This window comes from Otolemur garnettii, unplaced genomic scaffold, assembly GCF_000181295.1.
Source record: "Otolemur garnettii isolate 467f Iridium unplaced genomic scaffold, OtoGar3 scaffold00012, whole genome shotgun sequence".
NCBI lineage: Eukaryota > Metazoa > Chordata > Mammalia > Primates > Galagidae > Otolemur > Otolemur garnettii.
Genome location: NW_003852407.1, coordinates 3900338 through 3913582, shown reverse-complemented (window position 1 = coordinate 3913582; position 13245 = coordinate 3900338). Strand labels below are relative to the sequence as shown.

The window sequence follows — 13245 nt, the reverse complement described above, 5'->3', positions numbered from 1 at the left end:
CGCCCAGTCTCTGACCTGGGGCCCCTTCTTCTCCAGGTGTTCACGGATTTTGCTCTCCAGCCTCCGATTGTCGGTCTCCAGGTTCCTCACTCTGTCCAGGTAGGAGGCCAGGCGGTCGTTCAGTTCTTGCATGGTCTCCTTCTCGGTCTGGATGCCCCCTATTCCCGCCAGCCCCCCGGCCATTCCTGTGGCCAGGCCCCCAGACCCCCAGCCGCCCCGGAAGCTGGTGGAGCGGGACATGGAGATCCGGGAGCCGGAGCCCCCGGCGCCTGCATAGACGCTGGCGGCGCTGCTGGCGGGCCGGACACTGTAACTGGGTCCCTGGACTGAGCCCAGGGACCAGTAATTGCTGGAGAAGGTGGTGGAACGAGTAGTAAAGGACATGATGTCGGAGGAGGAGAGGACAAAACTCAGGCAATTTGGTGATATTTTAGTGCAGATCACCATGGCAGGCTAATATAACATTTATTTGGGATGTGGTTTTAAATGTGACTGTTGGTCTTCAATAAATCTTACCAATATTCTTACAAGTAAGAGACTAAAAGTATTTTTCTAAACATTTCTAATTAGGTATAAATTTGTTTGCTTTTCTACTTGGTAATTTAAAAAAAGGAATCAAATAGAATTTCTAATACATATAATGATACACTTTCTTATGTCTTAACTATATTTCTAAAATTTTGTTCTGTGAGTACTATTATAGCAATTTGCCTCCATAAATTATTTATGCCAAAGAGAACTCTTGTGGGGTAGGTGGTAGCAGTACTAAAGCCTGTCAGTATTACTCTGTTTTCAAATTGTTTTCCAGTGCTATGTTTAAATTTCAAGAAGACTTTACGTAAAATAATTTTACTAATCCCTCTGTGTTCGTCTGCTTAGCTAGACCCATCAGAGTAAATGTTAGTGATTTTTTTTTTCAGGCTTTTGATTTCTTTAATTAATGCTCATATTCATCTTGTAACACTTTATTCATATTTGTGTAACAAGATGTAATAGCTAGTTCAGTTTACTGTCTTCTCAAAGTCTTGTGTCACTTAAAAATTCAGGGTTTTTTTTTTCCCTTTTATTTTTAGTTGGCACATGGTAACTGTACTGCCTCTGGCCAAGATCATCTCAAAAGAAGTAGTCGTTTGTAGACTAGACAGGTCTGCAAAAAGTTAATTTCTATCGTTTACCCATGTATTATATAAGTGCTAGGGATCGGTGGTTAAAAAGCATACACAGACACACACACTTTCTGTCCTTGTAGAACTCACAGTCTACTGAGAGAGAGAGAGAAAGAGAGAAGGAGAAGGATGAAGAGGAGGAGGAAGGAGGAAGAAGGAAGAGGGAATGTGTATGAGAGAAAATATTAAATATAACAATGGAATGGGAGGCTGGGGCATAAGGGAAATCTAAGGAAGTGACAAATGTAAGGAATATAGAGTACAGAAATCAAAAGCATGAAAAAATTACTAAAAGACAGGAAAGAGCATGTGAAAAGTCCTGAGATGAAAAGGAGGTGAGTAAATCCTGAAAGAGACAACCAGTGTCTAGGGAGACCATCCTAAGGGCAAAGAGAAGTCACTAAAAGGTTTGAGCAAGAGGCATAATCTGATTCAGGATATATGAAGAGGCTTGCCAGACCAGGAGTTAGGGGCAGGGGTGGGAGTGAGAGAACTGGAGGAGGAGAACCCGGGAGGAGAATCCGGGAGGAGGAGAACCCAGGAGAAGTCTAGGTCTGAGATAAGGACTGTTTGAGCTACAGTGGCTGGCAGTAGGGAAAGAGGACAGATTCAATTTATATTGTGGATGTAGAATTGAAATGGCTATTGTGAGGATAACTGTAGAGGGTGGGGGGGAAAGTGTTGATGATTCTGATGTCATGGCAATAAACAACTTAACGGATGGAGGCACCATTCATTTACAGAGATGGGGGAGCCAAAAGGTTTACGGAGAGAGCTTAGGAGTTCACCTGGGAGACGGGGTACGAGTGAGGTGTGAGTGGTGATGTTAACAGTAAGTGCAGTACCGGAATGTGGAGTGTCAGCTGAAGTTATCAACTAGAAAAGTACTGGCACGTGGATGGCATGTGAAGTCACAGAAATCGATGAAAATGCCCAAGGTAAGAGTTTAAGTGAAGAGAGTGGAGGGCCTTAGGAACACATTTTAAGGAATTCTAATATTTAAAACAAAACAAAACAAAACATTGTAAAACGAAATGGCAAGAGAGTGGGAAGAAAGTCGAAAGTATGCTGTCCCAGAAGCCAAGAGAAGAACTGGGGCCAAGCTGTCCACATCAGCTGGGAGATCACGTAGAGAGGAGAGGGTCTACGTTTGCTCAAGCTCTGCCCTCTTCTCTCTCCCAGAATGCACATCAACAATTCACTCCTCCAGTTTTTAAACAGAAACCCCCCCAACCAGAAATCATAAGTGAGAGAAGCGAGTTTTAAAAGAATTTAACCGTCTATTGTTTTTTCTTACCAACTTTGCTGATCTGAATTTACTTGTCCTGTTTTGACTTATACTGCAGTTGAGTACTAAAGCCATAAATCTCGGGCTGAACACCACATTATAGAAAATGGAAGAAGCTTGATGACAGGATCAAGTAGTGAATATGTAATTTAAAAGGAAACCATAATGGTTTAAGTGGGATAATACATTTCATTTCATGCCACAGAAGTGGGACAGAAATCAATAAAGCACACAGCCACAACAGAATTATTAAGACAGTATCATATGCATGAAAAATTATTACTGTGGCTTCAAATATTTATTCATTACAGATTTACTGAGTACTATACTGCAACTAGACCATCCCAGCAATTTTAAAAAATTCTTTTGAGGAAACTCATTAGAACTTTGTCTTAGATTTAGACTAAAGATGCAATCCTTTGAAAGCCCTAAAATGGTACCAGATGTGATTTTTGTTTTTTAGCCACAGTATAACAGGCACGACAAATGGGAAAAAAACACTCCTGGATTTCGAAGTGTTGCAGTTTCAATACAGAGATGATTTTATGTTGTACTTAGAATTATAAACCCCTTTGATTAAAATGAAAAGCCAAAAAAAAAAAAAAAGTGAATTTCCAAAACTTCTAAAATAAACCATGGGAGAAATTCTTGATGATCAGACTGGGGAATCCCTATTTGGTAAAACGCTGCAGTTCTTTGTCTATTAATGACATTACATTATGCTGGGGAGGGGGGAGAAGAGAAAAGCCAGAGCCATACATGTAACTTAGGGCAATGAGGAGGAAGGCAGAGAAAAAGGAGAGGCAATAGTTACCATTTAAATTTGTATGATTTTTTAAAATCCTAAAAGAAATTAAAATTATTTAAAAAAGAAACATCATGGATCTTTTACCAGGGTTCCACTGTTTTTATGTATTATCTACTTTTTGCACATAAACATATAACTTTTATATGGCTATTTTAATAGTGGTATATAATTTGTGGGGGTTTTGTGACTTTTAATTAACATTATATCAAATGTTTTCCATGTTTCTGGGTTTCTTTTTCTTTGTTTTGTTTTTTGGTAGTATTTTGACAATTGCATGACATTCCATTGGGTTGAGAGAATATAGTTTATTTGACCATTCTTTTATTTTGTTCCTAAATTCAGTTCTTTCCCCCAGGTTAAGTTCTTTCCTGAGGATAAATTCTAAGATATTAACACTTTAGTGACTTTTGGTAGATATTTCCAGCATATTTCTTTATAGAAACCACTATCTTTCATATTATTTCCAATATTATTTTTAAATTCACAAAAATTGCGTATATACAGAGTACGACATGATGTTTTGTTATGTGTGATCTTGTGGAAATGACTAAATCAACCAAATTAACATAATCACTATCTCTCATGCTCATCTTTTTGTGGTGAAAATAGTTAAAATCTACTCTCAGCAATTTTCATGTAGACAATATACTGTTAACAACTGTAACCATTTTATACAATTGATCTCTTGAATCACCATGCTTTACACATATACTACGTAACTTACAATTGGATAATAATCCAGGATTGGGTATTATGCCATGACTTTAGTATATTAAGACAAATCTTAAAATGCCTGGGCAGTTTAAAAAGTCTTTACTCTTGAAAAATTAACCTTTACCAAACTGATTACACAAAGCTGGTACTGGTATCAGGAATATCTCTAGCACACGTATAATACAAAACATAAACCACACAAAGGATACATACTAAATCTTTGCAGTATTGATTGATAAGAATTACATGCACAAAAGTATTTTAATAACAATAGAGTTCCTGCTTATATTTCATACTATACCATTTCAATGTTTAATTATACTCTCTTGATACGGTTCTTCGATTCACATTTTTCAAAATTCCCCTCCACTGATGCCTTCATTTTTCATCACTACTGCCAAGTCAGGAGGTCTCTGTGTTGGCCTATTACCTAAATTTGGGTTCTTTCCTCCCAAATTCTTTTAAATGCATGACAATCATCAGACGAAGCATGTGACTATTTCACATTCATGTTCAAAAATGCTAAGTAAAATTCAACTGCCTAAAGCAATCCATACACAAACAAAAAATGCTAAAAACAAACATTGGAAATGGCTTGATCTAGCATTCAAGGTCCTAGACAATAAAACTAATTGCAATACTGATTAATCCCACAGATAAATCTGCTTTTGCCCAAAGACCCCATGCATTGCCCTGGAACACATCATGAGCTCCCCTACATGTGCCCTTCTCCACTATGTTTTCCATAGATGCCGTGCTAATCGAATATTTCTTGCTCAAATCCTACTTGTTTGAGGACACTTCAGATCTCTTTGTCAGAAGAGATTTCTCTTTCTATATTACTTATTTCTACATTACTAATTTTATATTTAACTAACAGTGTAAGGCAGTGACTTGTCCCAGTGATTTTGACTTACCTTGCTGAGTTCACCATGAACCCCTCTTGCTGCCTAGCACAACACTAATCATATAACAATCACTGTGTCTTGGTGTGTGCCACACCTTTTGGGGGCAAGACATGATTGTAAGAGGGTCTTTACCTAACAAATGCAATCAGTGTAACCTGCTTTCTTGTACCCTCAATGAATCCCCAACAATAAAAGAAAAAAAAATCACTGTGTACACATTTTATTACCTAGGAGAAGGAACTCTCAATGGTGTGGCAGAGACCGTTAGTTGTCCCCATACTTGTCTCTTCTTACCTAATAAGAGAACTTTTAGCAGACAACAGGGCCACTCAGCTAAAAACTCTTATTTCTAGCTTCCCAAGAAGGTTGAATAGTCCTATGACTAACTTTTGGCCAGAGGGATGTGTGATTCCCTTAAAATGGAAATTTACATCTGACTCCAGTCTCTTCCACTCTCCTGCTGTCCAGAATGCAGAACTTGTGAGACACTCCAGCTTTTTTGAATGAGAGCAAGACACTGGAGGTGGAGCATAGAGAGGACTCTGGATCTTAAAAATTCTACAGGGCAGAGCTGCCACACTGGTTCATGTGTTTACCTGAAAAACTTCTTTAAGCCACTATTATTTAGAGTGGGATGAGGGAGGCTTGTACAACAGCTATATCTAATATTTTAGATTGTGTGATCTCCAAAATAGAGGCAAAAATTTCTATTTCTGTCTCTTGGAGAAAGGGTCCATAATTTACCTTCAAAAGGTTAGGAACCAAAGTATTAACTAGCCAAGGGCTTTGGTGTTAACATGCTTAATTTTACAAGAACAGAACATAATGTTTTTAACTGGCTGTGTGCTAGGAAATAATTTTTAAACATTGATGATGCTCTCTCTCGGCTTTCTAGCATTAGGCAGGTACAATCTGAAGCCCTCAGTTATAGTAACATAATAAATTGTGCTACTACAAAAGAATTATCTTGAAACTAAACTTTCTCTTTTTCTCTCCACCTTAGGTTCTAATTAAATTATATTACAAGCTATATTTTTGATATCAGCAAAATATGTAAGTGAAACATATAGTCAATTAAAAATAAATTAGGTATTTTCTTACTTCACAATTTTCTCATCAAACTTATTCACATTTCACCCTGAAACCTAAGTAGAACTTAAAATTGGACATAAAAATCCAAGCAGTCAGAGCATAAGTCTTCATATAGTTACCAGCAGAAAATTAAAAAATTCTCAAGGGCTTATTCAAAATTGTAAATTTGATTTCTATAGAAGCTGCAGGTAAGGCTGATAACTGAGAGGTGACCACAATACTTCCGGGGGAGTGAAACAGAGGAAGTACCAGGTTTGCAAAGTTTATAGTTTCGTGCAGTCTAAAAATAGGAGAAAAGTTAATATGTTATATTTAAGTAAGAACAAATTGTAAAGCCCTGCAATTATGTTCCCATAATTACACGTACAAGTCTAGGAAGATCTGTGTTTGTGAGCAAAAGATCTTGGAATTCCATATAATCCAAGGTATGCCTGTTTTCAAAAATCAGTGCACTATTATGATACATTAAGAGTATACCTATAAAGTAATTTATAATGTATTAATTACAAACTGTAACTGAACTATTACTACTCAATCTTGGATTCCAAATTTTATGCTGGGGACTGTCAAATATAGATCATCCAGGAAGCAAATAATAATAATGTAAAAATCATCTGTTGTCAAGAGTGGTTGAAGTAACCGAAGTATTTAAGCTAAAGAGAAAAAAAAATTAAGGAGCATCGATGACAGGTGTTTTTAAAAATCTGAAGGGCTCTCACAAGCAGCACGGTTTACACATTTGTGTATTTCTCTCTAGCACAGAGCTATAATCAATATATAAAAATTATTGGTAGGCAGATTTAACATATGAAGATCTTTCAAACACCAAGAACTTTATCACCTCCTGAGATTAAGAAGCACTCAGAAGCTATCTCTTGGGGAATGCTTTACAAATAATTCTTACACTGGGAAGAAGTTTGCAGCAGAATAAATGAAATTTCTGTCCATAGCAGCAATTCATGTTAGCCTAAGGTAAGTCCTTTTTTTTTTTTTTTTTTTTTGGTAAGTCCTTTTTTAAGGAATAAGCTTATATTTGTCTCTAGGAAGTAACTTACATTTTAAACATTTTGCATAACCAAATGTTATGTGATTTCCTGAAGTGAGTCTATGATTACTCCATTCAAATATTTGGCTTGGTTTGTTTTCCTATGCAATGCAGTTTTATTGAAAGAATCTCTCTCAACTAGAGACTATATTTGATCAAGGGTCGCTGTGTACACAGAATGTTAGTCACTTGCAAATTAACACGACATGAGATACTTCTTTCTATACAAATGACACCCCATTCTGAGGTGTGTCCTAAACAGAACAGTGTCCTGTGCACGGTCCCAGACCCCACATGTTGGGCCTAGAAGTGAAAGCCAGTGGAAGACTGTGTCCTTAAGTGCCACACTGTAGTAATATTGTGTTTCTTTTCTGTTATTCAGAAAAAACAGGCAGGGCCTAGCAGAGATGGAGGCCCACAGACAACAGCCCTAAAATGAAGGGAACAAAGATAGAAAGACTATTGGAAAATAGTCTGGTGTCAAAATGCACTAAAAATGCTATAGAGTTTCCTCACCCTGCAAGGTGTCCTCAACTACCTATGTAGGCTGCCCAGGGCCTGACGTTTCATTAGAGGAGGATGTTCAGTCCTCAGGAGGGTCTGTATTAAGAAAATACCCTTTGGACACTTAGTACCTCAAAAACGTGCCAGGCATGAGAGGCTGTAAGATAAGGTATGATATTTACCCCCAGGAAGCTTATAGTCTCCACAAAACCACAGTACAGAAACTATTCACACAAAAGAAAATGTACAGACAGATAAGATACATGAAAAGAATAAAGAGGAGCAAAATAGTGTGATTGCTATTTTTATATGAAAACTTGACTAGGCTACATGATGCCCAGTTGTTTAGTCCAACACTAGTCTAGTTGTTGCTGTGAAAGTATTTACAGATGTGATTAACATTCACGCTTAGGTGACTTTAAGGAGACCAGATTACCCTCTACAATGTAAGTGGGACTCAGCCAATCATTTGAAGGTCATACAAAGACTGGGGTTTCCTAAGGAATAAGGAATTCTGTCTTAAAACTGTGACATAAAAATCCTGCCTGAGTTTCTATCCTGGTGGCCTGCCATGTGGATTTAGGATTGCAACATCAACACTGACTTCCAGCCTGTTGATCTGGCCTCCAGATCTGGCCCCTGCAATCACTGAAGAGGTTCTCTAAACATCTCTGTCTCTCTGTCTCTCTCTCTCTCTCTCTATATATATATACACACACACACACACACACACATACATATATGTATATATACACCCACATATACACACAAACTCTCCTCTTGGTTTTGTGGGGAGCCTTGACTGACAGACTAGTAAATAAGGGTAAGGTCAATTTTGCCACCCACTTAAGAGGTTCAATGATCAGTAGCAGTTCTCCCCATTCCTGGCAACCAGATAAGCTTTGTCTCATTCACTTACCTGACATTCACTCACTTTACATAAGTCAGTGGAAAGATAAATCCTTCTATGCCATATACTTAAGAGTAAATTCTATTATTTTCACTTGCTTATCCATACCTGATTTTTGATTTCTCAAAAGTACCTGTATTGGTTCAATAAGAACCTTTTCAGCTTCATCATAAGAGTCTGTAAAATCTTCCTCCTACCAAGAAAATCTCGGTCAACTTATATGCCATACCACCTTCCTTTCCTAATAATCAAAATGTTTTCACTTAGATGTGAGATATGGTCTTTTGTGCGTGTCTTCATCTGAAAAGGTCCATTTTAATTCTAACTGTTTTCTATTTTCTCCTTAAGGTTGTCATGGAAGTTTTTTCCTTCTGGATCTAAATCATCTGGCAGTAAAGATACTGCGTTAAATGATCATATCTAGCTAACAATATAGTGCTGGCGTAAGTCATCTCTGACTTATAAGAAATGTGCGTTAGAAATGTCAACTGCAAAGTACAAAGCAGGAATGTCACACTGCCCCTCTATTTCGGTGCATGATACGTGCAGACACACGCAACAGCAGGTGTTGGTTTCTCTGATATTTGAGAATGATAGCTCATCTCTTTCTTACTACTCCCACCATCATTATGTTTAATCCACATTCATCCATGACACATCGAAAATTGCTGATTTTATAACTGCTCTGTATGTAAATATAATGAGTAAGAAAAACAAAACTCAATAGGATAATTTCTGCCTTCCTATAAAATCAAACTTGCTCAACTGAATGTGCCTCTAGGAGAACATGGGTGAAATCCTACAGCTAACTCTCAGGTGTGCTTGGGAGGCACGAAAGAGAACTCAATGTTCATCTGTAATTCATCGTAACTGGACAGTCTATTTCAGATACAAGTCAGAGCATTCCCGCTACTATAAATTAAATCAAAATGTTGCTGAATGGAACAAGGTATAGGAATGTTCTGGCAAGTTTACACAATTGTGTGGTTAAAGTTTTCCTCTCTCCTACGAAACGTAGAAACATAAAGTACTTAAGATGACATGTGAAAGGTCAGCTATTATTTGAAAAATTATGTAGTATGGCTTCAAACATAAGTTTTTACTTTAATCGTTTAATTGATACGTGTCCCATTAAAACATGCAACCATCAGTCATATACAACATGCAGCATGCAGTAAACGAGCAGCAGAGGTTAATAACCTGGAAGCATAGGATCTGAGAATGTGAGAGCAAGTTAAAGACAACAGCTCCTCTCCATTGTCACTGAGGGCCGAGAAGCAATGCTGAAGCGTGGAACAGTGAGAGTGGGGGAAATACAGTTTGTCCAACACATAAACATATCTCCGCAAGTGGCGGCAGGTATAACTGAAAGACAAAGGTAAAAGGAGAGAAACAGAAAGAGAGGCGTTTTCCTTTGAAAAAATAATTTATCCTTCATATCCTCAAAGTTTTCTGTGTATGTATCTTTGCTAGATGGTGCCAAAGAAAAAAAGGAACTGATAAAAGAGAATATAAAAAAGATACAAAAAAGGAAAATGAAAAATCTGAATAAAAAAAAGATCTGAACTTCAGCAAAAAAGATAGAGATGTCAAATAAGCATATAAAGAGATGCTCAACATCATACTGCCTTAGGGAGATGCAGAAATCACAACCACGAGATACCACACGGACCCATAGGAATGGAGAAAATCCACAACCCTGGTGAAACCAAGCGCTGGTGAGGAAGGGAAGCAGCAGGAGCTCTCAGCCATTGCTAGTGGGAATGCAAAATGGCACAGCCGCTCTGGAAGACAGTTTGGCGGTTTCTTACAAAACTAGTCATACTCTTACCACACAATCTAGCAATTACACTCCTTAGAATTTACCCAAAGGAGGGGGGGAATTTACCCAAAGGAGGTGAAAACTCATGTCCATATAAAAACTTGCACACATATGTTTAAAGCAGCTTTATTCATAATTGCCCAAACTTGGAAGCAACCAAGATGACCTTCAGTAGGTGAACGGATAAACTGTGCCATGATACATCCAGACAAGTGACATATTATTAAGCGCTGGAAAGAAATGTGCTATCAAGTGATAAAAAGACATGAAGGGGCCAGGAATGGTGGTTCACACTTATAATCTCAGCACTTTGGGAGGCAGAGGCAGGAGGATCACTTGAAGCCAGATGTTCAAGATTAGGCTGAACTACTTAGTCTGAGCAAGAGTGAGACCTCATCTCTACTAGAAATAGAAAAAATTAGCCAGGCATGGTGGTGCATGCCTCTAGTACCAGCTACTTCGGAGGCTGAGGCAAGAAGATCATTTCATCCCAGAAGTGTGAGGCTGCTGTGAGCTATGACGATGCCACTGCACTGCAGCCCAGGCAACAGATCAAGACCCCGTCTCAAAACAAACAAAAAAAAGCATGGAAGAACCTAAATGTACATTTCTAAGTGAAAAAAGCAAAAAGCCAACCTGCAATAGGCTATATAGTCTGTTATTCCAACCATATGACATTCTAGAAAAGGCAAAACTACAAAGACAGTAAAAAGATTAGTGATGGCCAGGGGTTGTGAGGGAGGGAGGGAAGATCAGACAAAGCATAGAGCATTTTTAGGGCTGTGAAAATACACTGCATGGTACTATAATGGTATATACATACATTTCTCAAAGCCCATAGAATGCATTACACCAACAGTGAACCCTAAATGGAAACGCTGGACTTTGGGTGATGATCATGTGTCAATGTAGGTTCATTATCTGTACCAAGTGTACCACTCTGGTATAGGACATTGATAGTGGAGGTGGTCGGGAGGACAGGGAGTATATACTCTTTGTACTTTCTGCTCAATTTTGCTATGAACTTAAAACTGTTTTTAAAAAGAAGTCTTTAGGGGCCAAGAGTGGGGGCTCAAGCCTATAATTCTAGCACTCTGGGAGACTGAAGCAGGAGGATTCTGAGCTCAGGAATTCCAGACCAGCCTGAGCAAGAGTAAGACCTGAGCTCTATTAAAACAGAAAAAATTAGCCTGGCATTGTGGTAGGTGCCTGTAATCCCAGCTACTTGGCAGGATGAGACAAGAGGATCACCTGAGCACAAGAGTCTGGGGTTGCTATGAGCTAGGTTGATGCCATGGCACTCTAGCCTGGGCAACAGAGTGAGACTCTGTCTCCTAAAGAGAAAAAACAAATAAGGCTTTAAAAGGAAAGAAAAAGATATTCACAGGGAGAAGGGTCATAAAATATGAGGTTATCTTTAGAGAACCACATAAAGTCTGCCTTGGTAAAACAAAGTGATGCAGGATACTTTTTCTCCACAGTATCATAGAATCCAATGATATGGAAGACCCTATGGTAGAGGGAATATTGAATTAGGAGTCAGAAAACTTAGAGATCCAGATCCAGTTCACACATTGGTAGCTTTGTAATAGTGGGTATATGATCTCTCTAAGCCTCCATGCCACAAACAGCAACATGGAAATAAAGACTTTACTCTAAAATTTTGAAGTGTTATCACATAAAAGAAAAATAATAAGAGGTATGATAAGAATCATTATTATTATAGTCTGAGCAATTCTGCTGATGTCACTTTTCAGGCCCTTTATAAATAACAAGTTTGAAAGAAGAAAATGTGTAATCTACATGACCAGGTGAATCAGCAAAATGGTGACCATGTGAAGTGATAGCCAAGCCTACAAGTCTTTGAAAACCATGTTTTAGAGAACTACACCCAAAATATATCAAATTACCAAGGGGGTGACAGGGGATTTTTAAGGTATGTTGAACTTAAAACTAATATATTAGGAGATCTGAAATAGGCAAATTTTCACAAATGAACAACCCACTTGTCCATTCAAACCACTATCCAACCACACGACCAAACAACCAAGTACTATCTACTACCTGCTGTGTGTAGGATCTGTGCAAAGCACTGAAGATAGGATGAGGGACAAAGGACACATGACATCTGCCTGTAAGGAGTGTGTACAACTGAGACGGGAAGACAGATAGGAGACAATAACACAGTCCCACTGAAGGCAAGTCTTAAGAAGCCAATCCAAACGGGGGTAAAGTTTAAAAATGTTGTTAAACAGATATTTCTACCGAGTCTTGGAAAAGACTCTAGAACTCAATTCACCCAGGGAAAACAAAGACTTAAGAGACCATTAACACTGTGTTCTTTAACAATGTGAATCACCGTTACTTTAAAAAAGTGATCACAGTTAATATGGTCATCAGTAATGGAACAAGTAAACATTATGTCTCCTGATAGCATCACAGCTAGAAGAAATACGATCCTGAAAAATTAGATGAGCCAACATTGAGGGGCATTCTCTTATAAAAACATGATCTGTACTCTTAAACTTTTGATGGCCATGAAAGACAAAGACAGACCAAGAAACTATTCCAGACTGAAGATGACAGAAGAGGACAATTAAGTGTAACATGATTCTGGTATCAGATCTCTGACTATAAGGGAAAATGACAAAGTTTAAATGCCTACAGATGAGACAGTCAGTGTTTTTGTCATTAATTTCATGACTTTGATAGACGTCTTCATTTTAAAGAAATACATACTGAAGTACATAATAGTAAAGATACATATCATGTCTATAAACTTATTCTCAAACATTTCAAAAAAAAGAGATACATAAACAATGATAAAAAACTGTAAAATTCGAAAATGTAGGGAATGTGAATGAAAGGTAAATAAAAATTATTTGCACACTTATTGCAATTTTTGGTAAATCTGTAATTCAAGCTAACAAGTTTCTAAATTAAATTAAAACATAAAAAATGATTTTTCGGCTCGGCGCCTATAGCTCA

At 37.9% G+C, this 13245-nt stretch overlaps 1 protein-coding gene across 2 annotated transcripts in view; it reads right to left on the bottom strand.

The window, feature by feature from the left end:
* The window catches only part of DYM (dymeclin), a 367263-nt gene that overhangs the window by 150755 nt on the left and 203263 nt on the right, over positions 1 to 13245 (bottom strand). Inside the window, exon 14 of one of the 2 annotated variants that reach the window (XM_023510160.1) lies at positions 9636 to 9800. The exons of the other annotated variant lie outside the window; for it this stretch is intronic. Within the exon in view, the coding sequence (XP_023365928.1) occupies positions 9636 to 9800 (165 nt within the window). The remainder of the gene's footprint in view (positions 1 to 9635; positions 9801 to 13245) is intronic. 2 annotated transcript variants of the gene reach the window in all.